This window comes from Cervus canadensis, chromosome 3 (assembly GCF_019320065.1).
Source record: "Cervus canadensis isolate Bull #8, Minnesota chromosome 3, ASM1932006v1, whole genome shotgun sequence".
Classification (NCBI taxonomy): domain Eukaryota; kingdom Metazoa; phylum Chordata; class Mammalia; order Artiodactyla; family Cervidae; genus Cervus; species Cervus canadensis.
In genome coordinates, this window is record NC_057388.1 from 47,906,462 (window position 1) to 47,930,369 (window position 23,908).

Genomic DNA, 23,908 nt, shown 5'->3' on the forward strand with positions numbered 1-23,908 from the left:
TACTCTTTAAAGTGTTGTATGAAAAATTTTAAATGAATGTAATTTTTTCTAGCCTGGGCTTCTTTTAAAATAAACTTTTTATTTTAAAATAATTTTAGTATGAATGGTCATCTAGGTAAGCTACTTGATTTCTCTGAATCTAGATGATTAACATTTAAGATTGAAAAAAAATTATACTTGAATTTTACTCCCCTTTCTGTTTTTGTTCTTTGCCTGTAAAACAACTGAAGACGACCTTGATGTGGAAAAAAAACAAAAGGAAGATTTTGGGGGTAGGGCTGATTTAATTTGAAATCAGACCATTTTTTTCTCTTATGTGTTATCAAATGAATTTTGTGTTTAAGTCAAGCCCATTCATTAGAGATAGTTCTTCACATTATCTACCCCAAAAGTGAAGCAATGTGGGTGGTCTCAGAAACAAGGTGATTATACTGGTGTTCCTCAAATCAAGTTAAAGGCTTAAATTCTCTATTTCCAAGTGACACAAAATTCATATGTATAAAAAAGTAAAAAAAAAAAATCTGCCAGCATTTGCTCCATAATTACCCATGTGAATAAAGTATAAATAAGGTAGCTGTCACAACAAGGGTTGAAAAATAAACCTATCATAATATCTATCTGATAATCAGCAATCCAGTTCTCTACCAGCTGCCATGAGTGACACATACACTTTCCAACTGATGCAGAAATACAGAACATTTTGGCAGATGGAAACATGAATGAGGATGTAACATCTGCATAAATCTTCTTTGAATGGGTTGCTATTTTCATCTAAAGCTTCAGATGATCATATCTCAACGATACGTGTAATAGAGAAAACGCCTCTAACGTGTCCATCATCAAATTCTACAGTACCAGCCCTTCACTCATTTTTGTTCAAGAAATACTCAAAAAAATCTTTGCTGTGCCAGACCCTGGACTAACTACATATGATGACAATAATTTAAGGAAAGTAAAAGTGAAAATCACTCAGTCATGTCTGACTCTTTGTGACCCCATGGACTAAACAGTCCATGGAATTCTTCAGGCCAGAATACAGGAGTGGGTAGCCTTTACCTTCTCCAGGGGATCTTCCCAGCCCAGGGATCAAACCATGGTCTCCTGCATTGCAGGCGGATTATTTATCAACTGAGCTATCAGGGAAGCCAATTTAAGGAAAGTCCTCTCTATTCTGCTCTTGCCCTACAAGAGCCACCAGTACAATGAGAAAGCCTCAATCACCCTAGTTACTACATGACAAGACTTCATCAATGCAGAGGACTCAGTTTTTTAACTGAGGATACTCATTTCTCATAGAGAGAGTCTTACGGGAAAAAAACAGAAAAATTAACTTCCAAGCATTATTTACTAGGAACTACAATTTAATTTAAATGGGCCATTTTATTAAACACCAGTGTGTATGAAAGATAAATACTGTTGCATTTACAGCACAGAAACATTCAGCTATTTCACTAGAATCAGGGTTTGTTCATCTGTTTACTGTTGACAATTATAAAGGGCACTGTGTTCATTTGTCTTCTGCTATTTTTACCATATAATTCCAATCTGGAGCTTTTGTATTATAACAATGAGTGGGGAAAGTGATCATTGTTTTTTTAATTATTGCTGACATGGTTGATATTCTTAGGAATGAAATTGCAACTGTGTTACAATACAACAGGAAGAATTGTGTAGCCGACCCAACCAGTACAACAGAAGGTCTGAGAATAATGGATAAGGTGGGACAACTGGAAGGGATGAAATAGTCACAAGGTAGACTTCCAGTGATTATAATCATTCGTAATATAGCCCTATCTGAGAGGTGAAAAACTAAGTCTAGGCTTTGAGGAAAACAACTCAGTCTGCTCTATAAGGAGTCATCCTTAGGCACTGAGGTCAGAAGGTAATAATTTAGCACTTATGCAAAACTAGAGGCACTACTTTAATATGCTTGGTATTCTAATTACACAAAGAAACTTTAAATTCTGTCCTAGCTTTTAATTCATAGTGAATAAGAAACAAGTCACATCAGACCAGGTGTATTAAAGAGAGGACAGCAAAACAAACAAACAGACTTAAATACAAGATGGAAATATGAGTACAGATCTTAATTCCCATTCAAGCTTATCAAAGTCCTAAAATTCTAGGGGAAAAAATATCAACAGACTATAAAACCTGCAAGGCACCATTTTCATCCCCAAAAACAGCTTCCAAGTATTTCTGACACAGAAGGGAACATAGTGTTGCCTGTGTAACTGGAGCAGATGATAAGAATGAAGGATCACTTTGAAATAATTTAGAAGGTGCATTAACTGACTGATTGATAAATATCTATTTAAAACCAGGCATTGAAGACCAGATCTGCAATTTAGTTCATAATTGATAGCCCTTGAGAATTAAGTAACAGATTAATGGAATTAATAGAATTAATAAGGGGGGGATGTAAAAGACAGCAGAGATCAAAGTAGAAGGGCTCACTGTATTAAGACAGAGGAAATAAAAAGACCTAAAGGTTTTGAGGTTGAAAAGAGAAGATTTGCACATTTTAAGATGTGCAGGCTTCTGTTTCATGAAAAAAAATCTGGCACTCAAACAGAGAGAGAAATTCTATGTGTGCTCAGTCGTATCCAACTCTTTGTGACCCTATGGACTGTAGCCTGCCAGGCTCCTCCGACCCTGGGGATTCTCCAGATAAGAATACTGTGGGAGTGGGTTGCCACGCCCTCCTCCAGGGACTCTTCCCAACCCAGGGATCAAACACATGTTTCCTGCATTGCAAGTGAATTCTTTACCCACTGAGCCACCTGGGAAGCTCATAGAGATAAGCAGGATGCTAGGATAGATTTTTCTCTGTGTGGCTTCAAGTTCGAATTTGTCACATTATGGTCCATTTCCAGTATGACAATCTGAAGCATATGACTTTAGTACTGAAAGTGATCATCATCAGACATCTTCCTCATTTTAGAAACATGATATCCTTAGAGATTAAGTGTCTTACTTAAGGTAAAATAAATAGTGCTATTTGCAAAACAGAATCTGGATCTTTCATTTTCACTATACAGTATCTAAGCCAGAAAGCAAATTTCCCAGAATATTATCAAATGTTAAGAACTAGAGTTAATATAAATTATACTTTTTTGAAAAAAGTAATTCATAGGTATGCCTTATTCTGTGAAAAACCTGTTTCTGAAATGTGACTAGAAAGGAATTTCTAATCTGAACATAAGTGTAACCAACAGCGCTCACAATTTAAAGGACCTCTCTAATGCATGCATTTTTTAATAAAATCAAAATTAATCAGATTTTTATTGTATTTGATTGCCGTGTCATGCTTCCATAATGTGAGACCCTCTTCTAAACAAAATAGGGAAATCAACATAAAGGAACCCTGCCCAATCACTTATGAGCCAACGACCAGTGAACCCCAAAACACTAGAAGTTGAGCAGAAACTATTCAAATTGTTGTAAGAGAAAGGATGAGATCATCACATGTGTCAAAAAGTGCTAATTCATAAAATACATGTTCACAAAGAAACTCTCCCAAAGGATTTCTTAAATGAATCTTACACTGATTCAGAAAATACTCAGCAGGCTACAAAAGTTTTTAAAGAAAAATTAGCAAGGGCTATCATTCACAAATCCTTTTGCAATGATGTCAAGATGTCCACATTCTATTTTTTAACTGACTTAATATTATATTTCAGTCTGGTTATTTATAAGCATAGAACAAGGAAGAAATGTCCAGAAATTAAAGACATGGGCAACGCTTCTTTACATGATGAACTCAAAGCATTTTTTAATGAATTCCAGCAGCAGCTGCTGAGTTATATCCCTAAACATAGTAACTGAAGGAAACTCAAAATACTAAAGTTCACTTGGAATGGTTAACGTGTTTGGCTGTGCCAATCATTTCAGATGAGGCAAACTGGCAATCTGGTTTTTATGAACCTGCCAACATCATTGTGCATACACACAAAAGTGGCAATCTTTATTTTATTTCATAGGTTCTCAGTGGTGGGAGTGGGAGGAGGGATGGGGGATGAGGAGAAAGGGGCAACTCATCCTGCGATGGGCAGCATCCTGTTCCAACTGTCTCCAAGGAGGTCATTGAGCTGCATTGTTGTTTACTCCCTGAGGCTCAACCCAAGTCAGCCAGGAATCTGCTTTCAAACCTGGTTCAATAGCCAAGGTTATTAACTAACAACACTCAAGTTCTATCACTTAATGGAATCCCAGCAAGGTTGCCCCTAGGTCACCTTCACCTTCTTCCCTGCTCCATTTCACCATCAATCTCCCCATTCCAGGACACATGCTCGAGTCAGCCTGCCCTGGAGATGCCTTCAGATCTATAACCCAGGGATAATCCTCACTAATCCTGAATTTTTCCTTCCTCTCTCACCTACCTGAAAACTTACCTATACTTCTGTCCCAGGATTATGGTCCTTACTGTGAGACTGCTAACTAGCCATCTGTGCCAAAGTTGTTCATGGATGAGACTGGGTGAAACTATAGTCCACCAGGAAACCAACTGATCGTCATTGTAACCCGGGCCGTCTGAATGTAGGTGACTTCTATCAAAGGTGATGCCAATGCCAAAAACATCACACTTCATGGACAGTGATTTGGGGGAAAGTGGTCTGTTATAAGACTTAAATCACTTCTAAGTAGAGGGCTATTGTATCTAAATGAGGAACTGCCTTAGGTTCTGGTCAAGTAAGGGCTTCCCAGGTGGCACTAGAGGTAAAAACACACCTACCAATGCAGGACATAAGAGACTTGGATTCAATCCCTGGGTTGGGAAGATCCCCTGGAGGAGGGCATGGCAACCCACTCCAGTGTTCTTGCCTGGAGAATCCCATGGACAGAGAAGCCTGGTGGGCTACAGGCCGTGGGGTTGGAAAGAGTTGGACATGACTGAAGCAACTTAGCACAACAGAACACATTGGTCAGGTAAACAGTTTTGACTTATTATTGAATTTACTAAATTTATGACTATCTTGAAGATTTTTTTTAATATTGAAAAGATTCATATACTAGACACGGTTCAAACTCTTAACCAAATGAAAAATAAGCAAGAATTAATTTACTCTTAATAACTTTTCTAAATACTTTTAAAAAGTGCAACAAAGTGAAGTCACTTAATAATACTTATTTTTACAAACCTGAACAAAGTCAAATATGGTAAGAGGCAGAAGATCATCCAAAACTGCTATATCTTTGGAGAATCTATTAAGGATCCCACCTACAAGGTAAAGAAAAATTCTTCAAAAACTAGTAATCTTAAAAAGATATATCAAAATTTGATAAACTTGGTTCATAGCAGAAGCATTCAAAACTCAAATACAAATGAACATATAATCAGATATATAAGGCTATAGACAATTTCAGTGTTGTACAAGGATTCTCTGATGCTAGGAAAGACTGAGGGCAGGAGGAGGCAACAGAGGGAGAGACAATGGTTGGATGGTAACACCGACTCAATGGACATGAGTTTGTGCAAACTCTGGGAGACAGTGAAGGACAGGGGAGCCTGGTGCACTGCTCCATGGAGTCACAAAGAGTAGGACATGATTTAGTGACTGAATGACAACAAACAACAAGGATTCGAAGAAACTTGTTGTACAAAGATTCTAAATAACTCTGTGTTCAAGAAATACAGATTGCTGTAAGATTTTATGAATATATAGAATATTTTATGAAATTTTGAAATATACATTGCTGTAAGATTCACACAAAGCCCAACGTCTCTAACAGAGCCCTATCACAAATTATGTCAGGAATAGGCAGCCTCCTACTACCATACTCTCACACTTACAAGCCTGAGTTTTGTATTTTTCTGGCTATGCTCTCATCATTCCCTTATTTCGTAATGTAGAGCCTCCCTAATTTTCAACTTCCACACCTTTCTGACACACCTCAGCACAACCTGTTCTCAAACCCTCCCTGCCCACCATGTGGCCCTCTTTGGCCATGTTCTCCTTTTCTACCGTCTTCACTGACAATTTAACTTCCGCCTGTCTTCTAAATTACAGACTCACATTTGTAAGACTGATCATTTTTTCCTTCAATGAAAAAAGTGTCACACATGGAGTGTCTACAGGGCACTGGGCACAATGCTAGGCACGGAGACAACAGACATGGATCAGCCATGCTCCTGGCCCTTAAGGAATTCATTGCCTCGGGGTGAGTTAGACATACAATTAAAGTATAACATAGAAGTGAAGTGAAGTTGCTCAGTCGTGTCCGACTCCTTGCGACCCCGTGGACTGTAGCCTACCAGGCTCCTCTGTCCATGGGATTCTCCAGCAAGAATACTGGAGTGGGTTGCCATTTCCTTCTCCAGGGGATCTTCCCGACCCAGGGTTCGAACCCAGGTCTCCCACATTGCAGGCAGATGCTTTAACCTCTGAGCCACCAGGGAAGCCCAATAATACTGTACAAATTGTTTTTGATAAGATTGAATCTTATCATTTACCCTCCCCATGAACTGCAGGATAAAGTCATAATTTCTTAGTTTAATACTTAATAGCTTCCATGATTTTGACCTTAAGCCACCCGAGGAACAAGCTTCCTCTTTTCAAACATTCTGTTTCAATCAATCTGATTTATTCTTTAAATACACTTTACTCTCTCCTATTTCTTCGCACTTCCCATGTGGTTCCCTCTGCCTGAAAACCCTTTCCCCTCATCTCTACTTGCTAAAAAATATTGTCTCCTTCCTGGTCCAATTCAAATGCCTCTCTGGCAAGGACACGTCAATGTTTGCACATTTACAATGTGCAATTTGAAAACATTTGCAATGTTTTCAAATTAATCCCTTCCTCCTCTGGGTATACTGAATACCTTTGAAATATCTTGTCAGCACTTCTGTGTTATAATAATTATATACATGCTGTATAGTTGCTTGTATACATGTCTATGTCTTTTTTCTAGATTGTAAACTTCTAGAGGTCACTTGGACCATGTCATATTTATTTTGTGTCAATCTGAGCCCTCAGCAAAAAGCTTTATGTAGGAATTATCCAATGCTTATTTTTTGTCACTATCTCCTAGTCCTTACTAATGATATATTATTTAGCATATTTAATTAATCATATTTGTATACCTTTTCATAAATAAATACAAAATTGTGGGGGGAGTAGCCTATGATATTTACTTTGTGTAGAAAATGAAAGTCACTTTGGTAAAAAAAAAGAAAAAAAAAACATCATTCTGGTGCTTAGTATATTCCAGATGGGAAACAATAGAAAGGGAATAAGAGTGGGTAGTTGGCATTGACCTGATGTTGGCTGTGTAACGGCCAGTAGGTGATGACCTTATTTCATTTCACAATGGTCTTTTGAGATAAGTATTCCTTTTCTCATTTTGCAGATGTGGATCCAAGTCTCAGAAGAGTAACTTGCCCATGATCATCACTCTTAAGAGGACAAGACAGACCTCAAACAATGCCCATGCTCCTTCCATTATATCTCATTGCCTGTTTCTCACTGCTAGAATCTTGGGTAAAACCCCTAACTTCTCTGAAGCTCAGCTCTCCCACTGAAAAAAAATGAAGTCACTGGATAAAGGTAACTGGACATTCCCTTTCAGGTCTAAAACGTCTTAGCTCTAAAACGGAGCATGGTGATGAATATATCTAAATGAGGCAAGACTTCAGTGACACACAAGGGCTTCAGAATAAATATAAGGAAGATCCTCTTGAATATTAACACTGAAATGTTATTACCCAGAAAAAAAAATGATGGTTAATTCTTATCTTGAGATTTTTAGATACAAATCACTCTAAAACTCTCAGGCTTGGAATTTATTTTTTCCTTTATAATCAAATATTCCAGTTCTTATCATTTATGGTCACTACATTATACACTAGATCTTCAGACCTTACTGATCTTATAACTAAAAACGGTACTCCTTTACCAACCTCTATGATAATGTAAAAAGTACTTTCAAAATATATCTGGGATACCCCCACCCATTTAAAATAAAATTTGGAATGAATTTATGGGATTATCTTTGAACAGTTATATGAAACTAGATTACTCTATTTCATCAAAATATTTCATTAGTAAAAGAATTTTGCTTTTTGGATCTCTTCAAATCACCTCCCCTTTTAAACAGCACTATACATTGACAACAAGATGCCTAGAAGGGAGCTAGCTCAAATATCTGAATAGAAAAGGATATTTGACACAGAAGGGCCTGCGTCTGCTGCTATAGACCCATCAGCATTGTGTCCTAACAAACTGCACTAATCTAACGAACAGAAATATGAAGAGTGACAGTACCTGAGAGCCTATAATACCAGACAGGTCCACGCCCAACATAAGGAAGCTCAACAAAGGGTAAATGCCTCCATGCAAAAGCCAATGTTATCACCACAATATCAACCAACTTATAGCCCCTCTTTGTGGAGGAGCAGCAGCTTCATTTTGTACATCTAGTTAAGTACCTGTTTTCAACGTGTTGAGGGTTGACATAGGGGCTTGAAGAACAGACTGTAGCATTTTGTGGTGTAAAGTTTTTGACACTGTGATTAGAGTATGCACCAGTGGTAAACCTCTGAAGAGTCCTAGAGCAAGCAAAGTGTCAGCTACTCCCACATAAATGTAAAAAATGTAATACGAGCTGGTGCTGGTGATGATCACTGCATAACTGTTATTTGCACTCTTAGTACTATTCCCTTTGTCTTGAAAAAGTATTCTGTAAAGCAAAAGGAAATTATTATTTGACAATCAAACTTGTCCAGTGAATTACCAATACATGTAAATGATGCTGAATTTGAGTCTAAAGCAATACAACATATTTCATTAGCAGAGTTTATGCCTTTAACCTGAAGGACTTACTATTGCAAGAAAACAGACTAAGCTTTCCACCACTGAAAAAGATAAAATTTCAAATACTCAGAGAAAATATTAACTGTCCAAGGTTGTCTTAAACATTGTTACTGCCTTTTATAGAAACTAAACACGACTAGATCTTTTAAAAATTGATAATGAGCTACAAAAACTGCACACACAAATTTAAACAAAAGAATTCAATTCTCTACTACATTACTGTGGGGAAATGAAGCAGAGTGGAAATTACAATGTTTAATAAAAAATCAACAGAAACAAAATACAATCCACAATAGGATGTGGAATACTCACTTCGGAAATAGGCACAACACAACCAAAGAAGCAGCCACCTGGAAGGGAACAGCACACACTTGACTTTTTTCCATCATCTTTTCCCATTCTTCCCACACCCACCTCTAATGCCATCATGACCAATATCAAAATACACACAATTTTATTTTCCTTGGCTTTACTTTCCTGGGTCCAGCAGCTGCAATAATTGTTCCAGGAACCACTTTTGAGGTGAGAACACGTTAAGCTAATGGAATTCAAATTTCACTGAATAAAATACTTATTCATTTCTCTCCTTCATTCAACAGGAACCACTCACTGAACCTCACAGAAGAGCTAACACTGCAGTTAAATGTTTTAAGTAATAAAGTCTGTTTCTTATGAAGAGATTACTCTCAGCCTGCTGGCAGATAACTGATCTCATTGGTGGCTATAAATAATTTCATTTGTCATACAATGATTATGAGGGACTCATAACTATAAGGCCAATTAGTTATGAGAAAGGATGAGATATACATTCAGGAAACTCAGTTAACATTTCAAAAGTGCAGAAATTCAGTTTTTTTTAATAAAGATAAGGTGCATTCACATTAAAACATATACTCCTGGTAATATGTGGGCTTTCTCATGGTGGAAATTTTTGGCTGAGGAACAAATATTCTATACCATAACTAAAAAAATATTAACAACTATGATTTGTTTTTAGTTTCCATGATATTTAAATTATCTGAATTCTGTTCTATTTCAATTTGGCATTCCAATTTCCTAAACACTGTGGGGAAACCATCTTGTGATGATACCAACACAATCATAACACTAGAAATATTTACACAATTATAAGACTGACATTATGCAATTAGGCCAATAATAACTTTAACAAAAAATCAAATAGAAAAATAGGAGAAACTGTAAGCAAAATAAAAAAAAATTGAAAATGAACACAGACCAAAAATAAACAGGGGAGAAAAAAATATGCTTGCTATAAGAAATCTATTATTTCATAATCAACTTAAACATTTAACAGTACCACATAAAAATTATGGAGAACAGTTAGCAGTAATTAAGAAATTACATTATGAAGTCTTATAGTTTAAATAGTATATAGTAGTGGTTTAGTCATTAAGTCATGTCCGACTCTTTGCAACCCCATGAACAGTAGCCCGCCAGCCTCCTCTGTCCATGGGATTCTCCAGGCAAGAAGTGGAGTGGGTTGTCATTTCCTTCTCCAGGAGATCTTCCAGACCCATTGAACCCATGTCTCCTGCATTGCAGGTAGATTCTTTACTGATTGAGCTACGAGAGAAGCCCCATTTCAGGTAAATTTGCCTATCAGATTGGAGTATCATAATGAAAAAGCTAATGGCATCATTCACAATTTCCTACCTTTTTTTTTTATTACACATGGCCTCCATGCACCTATTGACAACAAGTACCTTTGTCTCCTTGAAATTCAAGTGAATTCAAAATGACAAGAAACTGAACAATAATCTTGCTACTTCAAAAGTCTCTGTTACAGTACAAATGTTTTCTGATTTCCCAATACTAATCAAATTACTAATCAAATCAAAGGGTATATTTCTCAATTAATCTTTGGTTATTATAGTCCCTCTTTGTTTCAATGAAAGAAGTGTCAACAATGTTGGCATTCCAACTTTTCTGAATGTGAGTAAATCCAAGAAATAAATATTCTATAATATTTACTATGGAACAACCAAAGCAGTTGTTCAAAGACCCTGGTCTAATCTGTGCAATATAAAGGTATTTCATGGCTCTTGTCAACAGAGACCACTTATGGAACCACCGACCCAAACTACTTTTACTGATTGGAACACAAACGTTTCCAAGGACTTGACATAATGACTTTAATAAAAAATGTCTGGGGCATGTATAAATGATTGAGCAGGCAAGTTCAAGCATTTAATTTCTAAAATGTCTGAGGTTATAAAGTTCATGCAGTTTATGATAGAATGACAAGTCCTGAAAGATTAAAGAACAAAAGTAAAAAGGTCATTATTTTCAGCTTTGTTAGGGCTTGAAGCAGCATTCCTTATCATGCTGAAAAGGGTATAGTCTAGATCAGCAATGTCCAACAGAAATGTCCACAAAAGTAGAAAAGTTCAATATCTGCACTGTTCGGTGTCATTACCACTTAATACAAGTGGCACTTGATCCCTTGAAATGTGGCCAGTGTGGGTGACTGGGGAACTGAATGTTATATTTTGTTTCATTTTAAATAATTTAATTTACATAGTCATACATAGCAGGTGGATACTGTACTGGACAGGGCATGAATAAACTAAACCTATTAGCTCTGTAGGGTTTCAGCCAGAGTACTTATTCCCAGGTGGCTCAGTGGTAAATAATCTGCCTGCAACATGAGAGATGTGGGTTTGATCCCGGGTTGGGAAGATCCCCTGGAGGAGGAAATGGCAACCCACTCCAGTATTCTTGACTGGAAAATTCCATGAACAGAGGAGCCTGGTGGGCTGCAGTCCATGGGGTCACAAAGAGTTGGAGACACTGAGCATGCACATGCTCACCACCTGCACACGCTTATTCTATACCCGTCTAAACAGCAGGAGGCTGATGACAGTGTTCTCTAAGGACAGATCCATGAACAGTCAATGTGATCATTTGCACACTTTGCAAATGACCACAAATGAAAAACTAGTAGCCAGTATTTAGAAACTAGATCATGATTTAAACTATATAGATGATTTGTCTGTATGATTTAAAAAATAATGGCATGTTGGGACTAGAGTACCATAGTATATACATATACAAAGAGAAGCCAAGTGCCTATATCTGAAAGACTTATTTTGATAAATGAACTAGTAAACATCCCTGGAGATGTGATAGATAAAGGTTGATCAGGTATGTAGTAAAACCCCAACAATATGGTTTCAAAAACAAGATGTGATGGAGAACTAGAGCAAGAATATATTCAAGACGTAGGAGGAACCTACCATTACACAACCTGGCCAGCACAAGTCTGATACTTACAACAAAAGAAAATAGGCATGAAAAGAGAACATTGCCGATCAGGTATAGAAAAAGTTAAAAAATGTGAATATAACCAGGAGAGGTATAATGATCCAAAATTCTATCATAAAGAACTTCAATTCAGTCACTCAGTCATGTCTGACTCTTTGAGACCACATGGACTGCAGCACGCCAGGTTTCCCTGTCCATCACCAACTAACAGAGCTTGCTCAAACTTATGTCCATTGAGTTGGTGATGCCATCCAACCATCTCATCTTTTGCTGTCCCCTTCTCCTCCCGCCTTCAATCTTTCCCAGCATCAGAGTCTTTTCTAAGGAATCAGTTCTTCACATCCGGTGGCCAAAGTATTGGAGTTTCAGCTTCAGCATCAGTCCTTCCAATGAATATTCAGGACTGATTTCCTTTGGGATGGACTGGTTGGATGTCCTTGCAAAGGGACTCTCAAGAGTCTTCTCCAACACCACAGTTCAAAAGCATCAATTCTTCAGCACTCAGTTTTCTTTATAGTCCAACCCTCACATCCATACATCACTACTGGAAAAACCATGTTTGGCAAAGTGACATAGCTGCTTTTTAATACACTGTCTAGGTTTGTCATGCCTTTCCTTCCAAGGAGCAACCGTCTTTTAATTTCATGGCTGCAGTCACCATCTGCACTGATTTCAGAGTCCATGAAAATAAAGTCTCTCACTGTTTCCACTGTTTCCCCGTCTATTTGCCATGAAGTGATGGGACCAGATGCCATCATCATAGTTTTCTGAATGTTGATATTGAAGCCAGCTTTTTCACTCTCCTCTTTCACCTTCATCAAGAGTCTTTAGTTCCTCTTCACTTTCTGCCATAAGTGTGGTGTCATCTGCATATCTGAGGTTATTAATATTTCTCCCAGTAATCTTGATTCCAGCTTGTGTGTCATCCAGCATGCCATTTCGCATGATGTACTCTGCATATAAGTTAAATAAGCAGGGTGACAATAAACAGCCTTGATGTACTTCTTTCCCAATTTGGAACCAGTCTGTTGTTCCATGTCCAGTACTAACTGTTTCTTCTTGACCTGCATACAGATTTTTCAGGAGGCAGGTAAGGTGGTCTGGTGGTCCATCACGAAGAACTTCAATGAGCTTCAAAGTAGATACTCTTAAATATTTCACTGTGAAATATCTGTAGACTTTTAAATATGCCTTAAGTATGCCTTAAATATGCCTTTAAATATGAACACTGTGGCTGTTTAGCCTAGTTAATAAGAGCAATCTTTTTCTGTCATAACAGATGTTCCTACCTTCCCTCATGTCCCCATCCAATCCATTTTCCATATACCACAGTGATCTTTTTTCAAACATAAAAAAATTATATCATAACCTGAATGAACGGGTTCAAAGGTTTCCTATTGCACTTAAAACTGAAGTTCTTCAGCTAATGCTTCTGCAGACCTGGTTTTGATTTACTTTTTCAATGTCACTACATGATATGCCACTTACCACTTTCTCCCATTTCTCCAAACATGCTGGCCTTCATCCAGTTCCCATAATTCACCAAACTTTTCCAAGACCTTTGTATTTTCCCCAGTTTCTGCATGTCTGAGTACTTTTTATCTTTCAGGTGTCAACTAAATGTCATTTCTTCAGGAAGACCTTCCCGTCCTCTTTGCCCAGCTTTATTTTAGCCCACTATTTATCTCTTTCTGGAACTCACTACATTCTGTGATTATTTCCATCAAAATTTATTTACCATCTGTCTTTTCCCTCAGAAAGTGCTGCATAAGATCAAGGAGGAGCCATCTGTCCTCTTTCCCATTGCATGCTTAGCTTAGTGTCTATAACAATATCCAAGAGACAGTAGGCATTCAGTAAATCTATCCTTAATAAACAAAGGAAGGGATGAATAAAGGATACTTAAAAAACACAAATGTTTTTTATTTTAAAACATTTAAATACAAAATGGAAATTATATAATTTTAAATAAAATTATTTAAACAGAAAGAAATTATGTACTAACCACATAGAAAACATTTTAAAATGCAGATGACATTTTATGTGGGATAAAGAATCAGAACCAATTCATAAGTTCTGTACATATACAGAATTCAGAGCTACCTTCCAAGCCACACAAGAAGATCTATGTATAAATGAATACCTAGTAAAACAGTCCTGGCATTTTGAGCTTTCACCAAAGGAATACAGCATTATGAATTCTGTTTACACTGTAAACATAAGTACATTGGTGTAATCCATTGGTATGTTGTTTTGTTCTTCACTGTATACAGAGCACATAGAATCATGCTTGCCATATTGAAAGAGCTTGAAAAATGTGTGTTGAATGAGTAAGTGGCTGAATGAATGAGTAAAGAGTAAGAGGCAGTAAGCGTAAAGTGACATGTTGTCAAGACTTAATCACAGATTTCAATCCTTTGCAGGTTAAATCATGCCCTAAAACACAGACACTTGCCAAGCAATACTGCCTTGATAGTATTACTATCAAGGTATAACTATCATTAAGGTATTATGGGAGCACATTATATATTGAGGGATTCCTCATTAAGAAACAAAGAGAAAAAAAAAAAGAAACAAACAAAGAGGACAGATTTTGCTGCTCCACAGAACATGGGTTCTTCCCAGAGCAGAGATTAAACTCCTGTCTCCTGCATCAGCAGGCGGATTCTCTACCACTGAGCCCCCAGGGAAGCCCCTACTAAGCCTGTGCTCTAAAGTCCGGGAGCCACAACTACTGAGCCCATGTGCCATAGAGCCTGCAGTCAGCAACAAGAGAAACCACTGCAATGAGAAGCCCACACACTGCAACTTAGAGAGCAGTCCCCACTCACCACAGCTACACACCAAAAAAAGCCTGCACACCAATGAAGATGCAGAACAGCCAAAAATGAATAAATAAATTGTAAAAAAAATAAAAATACTTTTAAAAAAAGACACAGAGAGGAAGTCATATAAGAATAGTACATAGCAGTTCTCTAACACACTTCTTAAAACACAGGAATAAAAGGACTAAACGTGATCTTTAGTTATTCGAGGCAACAATAATATCATCTGGTTATTGCAGAAGAAAAGGTGGGCATTGCCTCCTACTTTATTATTTGCATTTCTTTTCTATCTCATCAATGATGCACTGCCAAATAGGAGCACTAGAGAGACTAACATAACAGAAATTTTAAAGCTTGTATCCTTGGTTCTAATACCTAAGAACTTAACAGAGGATACTATCCTATCATAAAGAAAACAGCACAAAAATATAAAGGTACACTGATTCACTTAATAAATTAACACACTATTGATAATCTGTTGTTGTTCAATAGCTAAGTCATGTCTGACTGCAATCTCATGAACTGCAGCACGCCAGGCTTCCCCGTCCTTCACTATCTGCTGGAGTTTGTTCAAACTCATGTCCATTCAGTGAGTAATGTCATCCAACCATTTCATCCTGTCACTCTCTTCCCCCTTCTTGCCCTCAATCTTTCCCAGCATCAGTCTTTTCCAGTGAGCTGTCCAATTGTAGTAGGTAGCCAAAGTATTTTGGAGCTACAGGTTCAGCACCAATCATTACAATGAATATCCAGGTTTCATTTCCTTTAGGATCAACTGATTTGATCTCCTTGCTGTCCAAAGGAATCTCAAGAATCTTCTCCCGCACAACAATTTGAAAGCATCAGTTCTTCAGTGCTCAGCCTTCTTGATGGTGCAACTCTCATATTCATACATGACTACTGGAAAAACCATAGCTTTGACTACACAGATCTTTGTTGGCAAAGTGATATCTCTGCTTTTTAATATGCTATCTAGGTTTGTTTGGTCTTGGAGTACAAAATGAAGAGGGGCTAGGCTAACAGTTTTGCCAAAGAACACGCCGGTCACAAAAAAACACCCTCTTCCAACAACACAAGAACTGTCTCTATACATGGACATCATCAGATGGTCAATACCGAAATGAGACTGTTTATATTCTTTGCAGCCAAAGATGGAGCTCTGTATAGTCAGCAAAAACAAGACCAGGAGCTAACTATGGCTTAGATCAAGAATTCCTTATTGCAAAATTAAGACTTAAATTGAAGAACGTAGGGAAAACCACACTACACCATTCAGGTATAACCTAAATCAAATCCCTTATGACTATACAGTGGAAGTGACAAATAGATTCAAGGGATTAGGTCTGATAGATAGAGTGCCTGAAGAACTATGGACAGAGGTTTGTAACACTGTGCAGGAGGCTGTGATCAAAACCATCCTCAAGAAAAAGAAATGCAATAAGGCAAAAAAGAATGCACAGGAGACCCACTTGACTTCACATTCCAGGATGTCTGGCTCTAGGTGAGCAAACATGCCATCATGATTATCTGGGTCATGAAGATCTTTCCTGTATAGTTTGTCTGTGTATTCTTGCCACCTGTTCTTAATATCTCCTGCTTCTGTTAGGTCCATACCATTTCTGTCCTTTACTTTGCTTGAAATGTTCCCTGGTATACCTATGGCTGATTCATGTTTATGTATGGCAGAAACCAACACAATATTGTAAAGAAATTATCCTTTGGTTAAAAATAAATACATTGAAAAAAATAAAACCTCTGCCAAAACCCATTCTATAAAATTATAATTCTATATAATTAAAATTATAATTATATATACTACAAATCTACACTGAAGTATGGCCCCTGTGAAAACTAAAAATGGATACATCACTTTCACAAGGGAAGATGTGGATCTTAACTTTTCTTTGGATTCTCTGATCGTGTTGAGTATGAAGCTCTATTAAACAAAGTTTAAAAGATCTAAACTATCTTCCTGGATTAGTACCTGTACTATGATGCAAAGCACACATGAGATATTCAATGGTAATGAGAAAGGGCCCAATGGTATCAATAAAGGAGCTTAGTCTAAAAGAAAAATTAGGTAAATTTTGATTCAAAGAATATGAGAGAACTGTGAACATCTGAATGATTTGTTTAGCTGTATAACTATGTACATAATGAAAATGGTCACTATTTATCTACTATCACTAAGTTTTTGTCATTCAAAATTTTGAGAGTCAGTTAATTAGAAATGCATTCAGGACACTGACCCCAAAAGACTTCATCATTTATCATATTATTTTTTGCCTAGAAAATTACATTATCAATTTTTCTCCTACAAAAAGACAAGTTTTTGCAATAATTGTGAGAGTTCAATTAATAATAGGAAGTTATACACCATTTACATCCTGTGTTGTAGTTTGGATTCCAGCCTGAAGACAAAGGACCACTGTCATCTTGAGTAAGAGAGCTAATAATATTGTACATATGCTCAGTGGCTCAATGCTCAGTCACTAATTAATTAACTATACACTGTTTTGGAAAGTGTGTTAAGTTCAGCTCTATAGCTTTGTATGGGCAAGGGTCTTGTAAGTGAATATAAATCACTACCACATTCATATAGAACCATCTCTTCTCATAAAACTAAAGACATTCAAGCAATGTTGATCTTTAATGAAGGGGTTCAAATTATTAACAAAGGGCTGGTTTGAGATTAAATGTGACACAGGAATGAGTTTCATTCACATTAATGTTGGTCATTTGGCATAACTGGCAGAGATTAATGAGGTAAATTAAAAACACATTCCAATGCAATTTATTACTCATGTGAGAGTGTCAAGTTCCTCAGCCCCATATTTTCGCTAAAGTATAAAAGGGATTATTGAAAATTTCATTATATCTCTACTGTGGACTTGTTCGCTTCAAATTAACTTGAGCTTTATAATGATGATAGACGTTAAGGATATTAGTCAGAATAGCAACTGACATTGCTCACTACGTGCCAAGCCCTACAGTAAGTGCTTTATAATCATCTCCTCACTCACAGAAGTGACCTATGAAATGGGCACTATTACAACCTCCATTTTATAGATGAGGAAACTGAGGCTCCAGAGAGGTTATCTAACTTGTTCAGTGTTACAGTGTTAAGAACACAGAATTAAAATTCACAGCCAGATCAGTCTGATTCCAGACGTGGCACTCTGCTGTACTATACCTCACATCCAGTCTCCATTTGCCTTATTAATGTAAAAATAATAGGAGAGCAAAAGATATCATCAAAACTCAAAGATCAAATGGAAACCAACACTTTATAGGTAAGTGTGTGAAGTCACTCAGTCATGTCCGACTCTTCGCAACCCCATGGACTACCACACTCCTCTGTCCATGGGATTTTCCTGGCAAGAGTACTGGAGTGGGCTGCCATTTCCTTCTCCAGAGGATCTTCCTGACACAGGGATCAAACCTGGGTCTCCCGCTTTGTAGGCAAACGCCTTACCATCTGAGCCAGGACTTCCCTGGTGGCTCAGGTGGTAAAGAATCTGCCTGTAATGCAGGAGACCTCGGTTCGATTCCTACGTCGGGAAGATCCTCTGGAGAAGGGAAAGGCTACTCACTCCAGTATTCTGGCCTGGAGAATTCCATGGACTGTATAGTCCATGGGGTCACAAAGAGCTGGACATGACTGAGTGACTTTATAGGTAAAGTGATATATAAAACTTTTGGTATATACCTTTAGATATTTTCCACTACTTGGTCAGGGAAGAGTGATAACATTTTATGTAGACTTCTTAATTGAGGTTAGAAACAGCCTAATAAGACAACAGGAACTTCTCTGGTAGCTCAGTGGTAAAGAATCTGCCTGTCAATGCAGATGTGGGTTCAATCCCTGAGTCATAAAGATCCCTTCAAGGAGGAAATGACAACCCACTCTAGTATTCTTGCCTGGGAAATCCCATCAACAGGGGAGCCTGGTGGGCTACAGTCCGTGGGGTCGCAGAAGAGTTGGACACAACTTAGTGACTAAACAACAAGACAATGACGGAGTTTTAAGCTTGGGTTTCATGTATGCATAGAACTATAGGCCCTCAGGAGAGGCAATACTTCACCCAAGTCATATCTCCCCTGAAGGCAACCTGGATCTTTATGTTGGACTCAGGCTCTACAGTGAGAGACATCCAGCAGTATCCTCTGAGATTTTCCTGGTGTGGTCATACAAGGCTGAATCCAATCCAGATGTGTTTTCTTGTACCCACATAGTGTTCATTTGCTTGTTTTACTTTAACCAACGACCCACATTAAAAAAGTAGAAAATGTTTACAGGAAAAAAAAAAAAATCTTTATTTTCATCTTATGTTGTTAAATAAGTTTTAGCGAAACTAATCCCAGATTTCCTTATGGGAAGCCCTTGGCTGATTTTGAGTTACAATTGCCTCCTTTAGACAATTGAAGGGTATTCTCCATCCTGACTCAAAGCCACTTTACTGCAGACATCCTCTTGCCAAGCCTCTTTTGACATTTAAGTGGCTCCTCCTGACCTAGAGAAAAACCTCATCCACCAACCAGATTCAGAAACCTATTACCTGGTGCTGAACTGGTGATGTACTACACCCTCTTTTATTTTAACCTGGTGATTTGATGCGTCTGTTTTCCAGGGGCATGGTAAAGAGATCACAACGGTGGCATGAAAACAAAAGAATTCTGAAGCAAATGGATGATCTGAATCTTTGAAAGGTTTGTTTAAAATGGTTACAAAGCCACTAATACATATTTATTTAATTTTGTGAGGAAGTAGTATTTTAAAAGTGGTGATTCATCATCAGCATATTTAATAACATAAGAGTCAAATAAGTTTAAAATTTAGTACAAATAATTTTCTTTGTTAATTTCAATTCATACAGAGCATTCTACTTTGAGGTTTTGAATGACTCCATTAAAAACTCTTCATATAGAAGATATGTGCTTAAGTATATTTTATATATTATGTATGAAGTAACAAAATAATTTTACAATATAAAATTATATATATACATATACACTTATATTTATGTATATGTATGGAGAAGGAAATGGCAACCCACTCCAGTATTCTTGCCTGGGAAACCCATGGATAGAGGAGCCTGGCGGGCTACAGTCCATAGGGTTGCAAAAAGTCAGACACAATTAAAGCAACTTAGCACGCATGCACACATACAAGTTACGTAAGTATACATGTGTGTACATATATATGTCCTTCCAAACTATTCCCAATTAACTTTAAATTACATTAATATGTTATAATAGAAAATTCTTACCTCAGCCAGAAAAACAACTAAGCACCAAATTAGCACAAACATTAAGCTCTTGTGGACAGTAATATATCGAAGGTATGTGTTCCATGTAGTCACTGCTGGTATGTTCTCCACATCATCAAAAAAGCAATCCTGTAAAAAAAAAATCCTGGTTATTACAATGAGGCAATACAATTTCACACAACAATTGTGGTCTTATTTTGAATGTGAGGAAATAAATATTATTATCTGAAACTAAGTGAATTTCAGTGAACATAAACCATTATGAATGACACATGCTATGTCACTTCACAGCCAGTAAAACTGGAGCTAGATAGATAGCTTTTTGCAAAAATGAGAAACACTGCAATTCTTTAAACTGTGAACACAGTATCGCTGATAATACAACTATATTGTTTTGGACCATTTTACCATTTTAATGCTTAACAATGTCACACATTTTATCAATAAATGGTACTAGCGAATTGAAGCTTCCCAGAATCCCCCTGATTTAACTCTTTGCTTTGGGGGGTCCATGGAAAAATAGTTTGGAATTTTGCCAGCTCTAGTGGTCTTTCAATAGACCTGAAGGCTGCCTGATGCTTGTACATTCCATAGTAGCTAGGATTCTCTTTCCCAACTATGACTTAAGTTACATAAATCTAACCCTCAGTCTTCATCTGTTATTTGAGAGCTATAGTTCAATAATTTGAAAGAGAGAAATTCCAGATATTTCAAATGGAAAAGATAGTTTTTATTACCAACAAAATTCACAGAAGCAGCGCTAGAACCTCAGAGAAAAGAACCCTATGAAATCAGAATATGGCACACTGGTTAGGTATAAAGATTCTTGAAGTCAAATAAACCTGGTTTTGATACTGGACTCTACCATTGCCCTCCTAGGAGCTGCTTGAATCCAGGCAGCTAAACTTCCCTAAAATTTAGTTTTCTTATCTGTAAATGAGGATAAGGACAGGTCCCTTCTATTCTATGTTCATGGCACTAGAAGCAATCAACAAATACTATTATCAGTCGAAGTGATCATCTTTACCATTCAACTTATAGAATCCAGTTTGAGAAATTCATCTAGATTGATAATTACAACCATACAGATAAATTATCTTTCAGGAAACCTTTTTCAAAATTATAGAAACACAAAGTAGGTACTTTAGAGATCACCTATTCTGTTCCCTCATTTAACAAAGAAGAAAACTTTGGCCCTAGACATTAAATGACATGCGACTTGCCAAAGTTCACACTACTCTTAATTAATCTATGCTATTAAACATATCAATTGATTATAACACTATTTCATCCAAGGCACTGAAGGAACTTTTCTAGTAAAACTAAAAAATATAAACTTCCTCTTTCCTACTGCTTTCTATTTTAAGAAAGAAAGCATTTTATTCTTTAGAAAATACTTTCTACCTGAAAGTTGGCAGTAGTATATGTTGAATTTCACGAACCTTCTTTAAAAGAAACCTGCCCAGAAATCCTATGTATAAAGCCAATTTAAAAGATGAAAAAGCTCAGGTTTACTAAGTTCAGGCAAGACTGATGTATAAACCAGAAAATTAGTCCTGTTGAGAGATTAGATGTATATATGCCTTAGAGAGATTACCTGCATACAGAAACATTTTTTAAAGCTCTCAATAACTGAAGCTACTATTTGTTTATGTATTTATTTTCACTCTACCTCTTCCTACAGAGGTTTTAAGGGGGTAATGAAACAGATTTATAATAATTCATAATTTTTCTAATTGATAATAATGATCATTACTGCTTAGAAAAGGACCCAATAACAGCCCTTGCTTTGACTTACAATATATCTTATGGTAAGAGATGAAAGGAAATCACAAAGGGAAATAGTTGATTCTTCTACATCTTGAAGTTGCTTACATAATGTTCATACTTTGGACTTTGGGAATCTTAAAAATAAACCTCATCCTAAACTCAAATTTAAGTAAGTTTTGCTATTTACTCTGTATTTCATTCCATTCTGTGGCCAAAAGAAAAAGCCAAACACCACACTGATAATTGATACACACCCTTAAATCTTCTTCATTAATTTCTTCACTGATTTCCAAGCCAGTATCCTGAGATAACCGTCTTGAATATATATCTATTTCGGCTAAGCTTGCCTGAGGAGCCAGTGACATTTTTCGTGTGGATGTCGCTGTCTTTCGATGAATGCTTTGACCTTGGTTCACTGAGGAGCAGGTCATAAGGTTCAGAACTGACTGCCTCCTCCCTCCCAGAAAAGTGGGGCCACTGTTGACTGCATTGCTCCGAGGCAGGATCCCCTCTCCAGGTTCAGAATGGGGAACCAAGGATAGTTTTCTCTCTAAAGGCTCATCAGAAGTTTCTTCAATCCCATTCATTTGTAATGAAGTCTTTTGTGCAACTGAAAATTTCCTTTTAGAGTTGATTGAATTGAGAATGGAGTTCTTCCTTTTTTCACCAAACTCTCCAGTCTGTTTAAAAGAAGGCTTTTTCGTTTCTTTCCAGGACACAGAAGTATCTCCTTCTAATGAGAAACGCCGTAAAGTCTCAGTTATGATTGAATTTCTTCGTTCTGCAGTAAACTGGTCGAAAGTGTCACATCCCATGAGCTTCGAGCTGAAGTCAGGCCGCTGATTTTGTAATTCAGAAAATGTCCCATAAAAATAGATGCTACCTTCATGTAAAATTAATATTTTGTCAGCTTTCTTTAAGTGCTCCATTTTAGAAGTGACCAAAATCCTAGTTTTGTTAGCCATCAATTTACAGACACAGCTTTAAGAATATAAAAATACACAAATATTAATTTTATAAACATTTTATTACAATAGTATATGTACTATATTTTAACATTTTATTAATGTACTCCTGTGTATAACTTCTATTATAAAATGTTATTATTACACTTAAATAATTCTAAAAGTAAATATTCAATAGTAATTAATTTGGTACTTCTTGATTAAATATGTCATGAAATACTGTGTTATTTAATTATTATAGTATGCTATACCATAAAGTTGAGTGTTAATGGACCTAAAATGAAATTAAATACCCAACATTAAATAAACATTTGACTTTGAACAAACTAGTTACCCTTTGGGCTGTGGTTGATTCATCTAGAAAATGAGAGAATCAGATGACCTTTAAGATTCCTTAGAGGCTATATTTCTACACGTCTTCTAAAATGTCAGAACTTTCTTGTTCTTTAAACTTTCTGCTCATTTTCTTTTATATTTTAAGTTGACTACTAATTAAGTCCTCAAAGTTTATACTGTACAGAAGGACCTAACATATCATAAAGTAACTATATTCCAATAAAAAGTTAATTTTAAAAACCTTAAGACTAATTTGCTTGTTAAAAACACAACAATAACCTGAGAATTGTATAAGAAACCTGAACTTCCTCCAACAAAATTTCCCTCCAGTGTAGAAGTAAATCCTGACTAGAACCATCTAAGGAAGACCAATTTCTTTTAGGCATTAAAACAGTATATATTTTATAGAAAGAGCCATAATTCTAGACTAACACTTTAACATACTAATACAACTAGCAAAGTTTATATTGGTAAGAAGGTATTTATAATTACAGGATTGTAAAAATAGTATCACAGGTATTAAATTTAACCAAATTTTAGGAAAGGTGCTTCTAGGAACAATGTGGTGATTTAATACACACATACCCTACATCCTTACTGATTATTTTAAACTACTTCATAGTCTATAAAATCATTTTAATACT

At 36.6% G+C, this 23,908-nt stretch overlaps 1 protein-coding gene across 3 annotated transcripts in view; it reads right to left on the minus strand.

Annotated features, from left to right (window-relative positions):
- The window catches only part of CFTR (CF transmembrane conductance regulator), a 191,842-nt gene that overhangs the window by 67,146 nt on the left and 100,788 nt on the right, over positions 1 to 23,908 (minus strand). For all 3 annotated transcript variants that reach the window (XM_043463109.1, XM_043463107.1, XM_043463108.1), the window contains exons 14-18: positions 22,218 to 22,944; positions 20,194 to 20,322; positions 9,126 to 9,163; positions 8,429 to 8,679; positions 5,142 to 5,221 (exon numbers count right to left, since the gene is read on the minus strand). In XM_043463109.1, the coding sequence (XP_043319044.1) occupies positions 5,142 to 5,221; positions 8,429 to 8,679; positions 9,126 to 9,163; positions 20,194 to 20,322; positions 22,218 to 22,944 (1,225 nt within the window). The remainder of the gene's footprint in view (positions 1 to 5,141; positions 5,222 to 8,428; positions 8,680 to 9,125; positions 9,164 to 20,193; positions 20,323 to 22,217; positions 22,945 to 23,908) is intronic.